This window comes from Ovis canadensis, chromosome 1 (genome assembly GCF_042477335.2).
Source record: "Ovis canadensis isolate MfBH-ARS-UI-01 breed Bighorn chromosome 1, ARS-UI_OviCan_v2, whole genome shotgun sequence".
Lineage (NCBI taxonomy): Eukaryota > Metazoa > Chordata > Mammalia > Artiodactyla > Bovidae > Ovis > Ovis canadensis.
In genome coordinates this window covers 165694262-165696187 of record NC_091245.1, presented here as the reverse complement: position 1 = coordinate 165696187, position 1926 = coordinate 165694262, and the positions used below count along the sequence as shown (strand labels likewise).

At 37.0% G+C, this 1926-nt stretch overlaps 1 protein-coding gene across 1 annotated transcript; it reads right to left on the bottom strand.

Annotated features, from left to right (window-relative positions):
• Nucleotides 1-660: 660 nt before the first annotated feature.
• Nucleotides 661-1536, bottom strand: LOC138430516 (olfactory receptor 5AC1-like). The gene has a single exon (XM_069572667.1). It carries the CDS (start codon nucleotides 1534-1536, stop codon nucleotides 661-663), a length of 876 nt encoding a protein of 291 aa, XP_069428768.1.
• Nucleotides 1537-1926: the final 390 nt, after the last annotated feature.

Sequence of the window (1926 nt, the reverse complement as noted above, 5' to 3'; positions counted from 1 at the left end):
TTGGTTTTGTAAAGTATTGGTTTTGCCATACATTGACATGAATCCACCACAGGTGTACATGTGTTCCCCATCCTGAACTCCCCATCCCTCTGGGTCATCCCTGTGCACCCGCCCCAAGCATCCTGTATCATCCATCAAACCTGGACTGGTGATTCAATGCCATTCTCCCAAATCACCCCACCCTCACCCTCTCCACAGAGTCCAAAAAACTGTTTTATACATCTGTGTTTCTTTTGCTGTCTCACATATAGGGTTATTGTTACCATCTTTCTAAATTCCATATATATGCATTAGTGTATTGTATTGGTGTTTTTCATTCTGGATTACTTCACACTGTATAATAGGTTCCAGTTTCATCCACCTCATTAGAACTGATTCAAATGTAAAGGATTTCAAATGTAAAGGATTTAATTTTTCATTAAAAATTCAGTTTTCTGTGATATGAACACCTCTTGCCATTGAAGATGACTTTCATCATACAGTACTTAGACACTGCCCTAGACATTACCCTCTGTTTAAATGATAAAGCCAAGGCCAATTTGCTTAACTGTAGACTTCTTGATTTTGCAAAGTTTGAAAAGAACTGTTCGAATTTTGCTTTAAAATATGTTTATTTATTATTCTCTTCAAGGCACCTATAACCTCTTTGTTCCTCAGACTTTATATAAAAGGATTTAGCAGAGGAATTATGATTGAATAGAATAAAGAATATAGTTTATCCTGATTTTCAGCTGATCCAGACCCAGGACGCACATACATGAAGAAGAGAGTGCCATAGAACAAGGAAACAGACAGCAAGTGGGCACTGCAGGTGGAGAAGGCTTTGCTCCTGCCCTTTTCAGACTTCTTTCTCAGGATGGCAAAGAGAACATGGGAGTAAGAGATAATGATACTCATAAAAGTGAAAGATTGTATAAAGACTGAAAATACAAAGATCAGGAGCATATTAACTCTAGGGTCAGTACAAGAAATCTTAAATAGTTGTAAAATTTCACAGTAGAAATAATGTATTACATTGGACTTGCAGAAAGTTAATCTAAATAACAAACCCACATGCATCATGGGATGAAGAAACCCAATAATATATGAAATACCTATTAACTGGGTGCAGAAGATATTATACATCACCACTGGGTAAAGCAAGGGATTGCATATGGCTACATAGCGGTCATAGGCCATCACCACCAGGAGGAAACATTCTGTGTTTGCACTGGAAGCAAAAATATAAAATTGGGAGATGCACTCAACCAGGGATATAATGTGATTCACAGATAAGAAATTAATTAGCATTTTGGGAGTCACAGAAGAGGAAGAACAAGCATCTGCAAAGGCTAAACTGCCCAGGAATGAATACATGGGGGTGTGAAGATGGGGGTCCTTCCAGATAAGAAAAATCAGCCCAAGGTTGCCCACCATGGTGGTGAGGTAGATGACCAGGAACACCAGGAACAGGGGGACCTGCAGCCCTGGGAGATCTGTGAGTCCTGTGAGAACAAACTCCGTCACCAGAGTCTTGTTTGCCTCCATCATATCCATTCAGACTATCACTGCAGTGAAAAGAGTAGGTAAAGAACATAGTCACAAAAGACCTTGAAAATAGTCCTATTTTATTTTTTTTAATGCATCTTTCTTGTTTATGTATACTTTAATTGGGACATTTGTAAAAATATATCTTCGGTTCAGTAATTGTTTTGGATTATGTAGATACACTTTTCAATATTTTCAGTGATATGTGACTTCAACCATTGAGACTGATTTCTCTCTCTCTCTCTCTCTCTCTCTCTCTCTTTCTCTCTCTTTTGTAACACTCAAAAAATATTTTCTAAATGAATAAAGTTAGGTATAAAGTACAGTAAGTTTCTTGTTTGTTTTTATAACTAAGTACTTTTCTTTTTGATATATTGATAAGTATTTTATTTTTTTGTC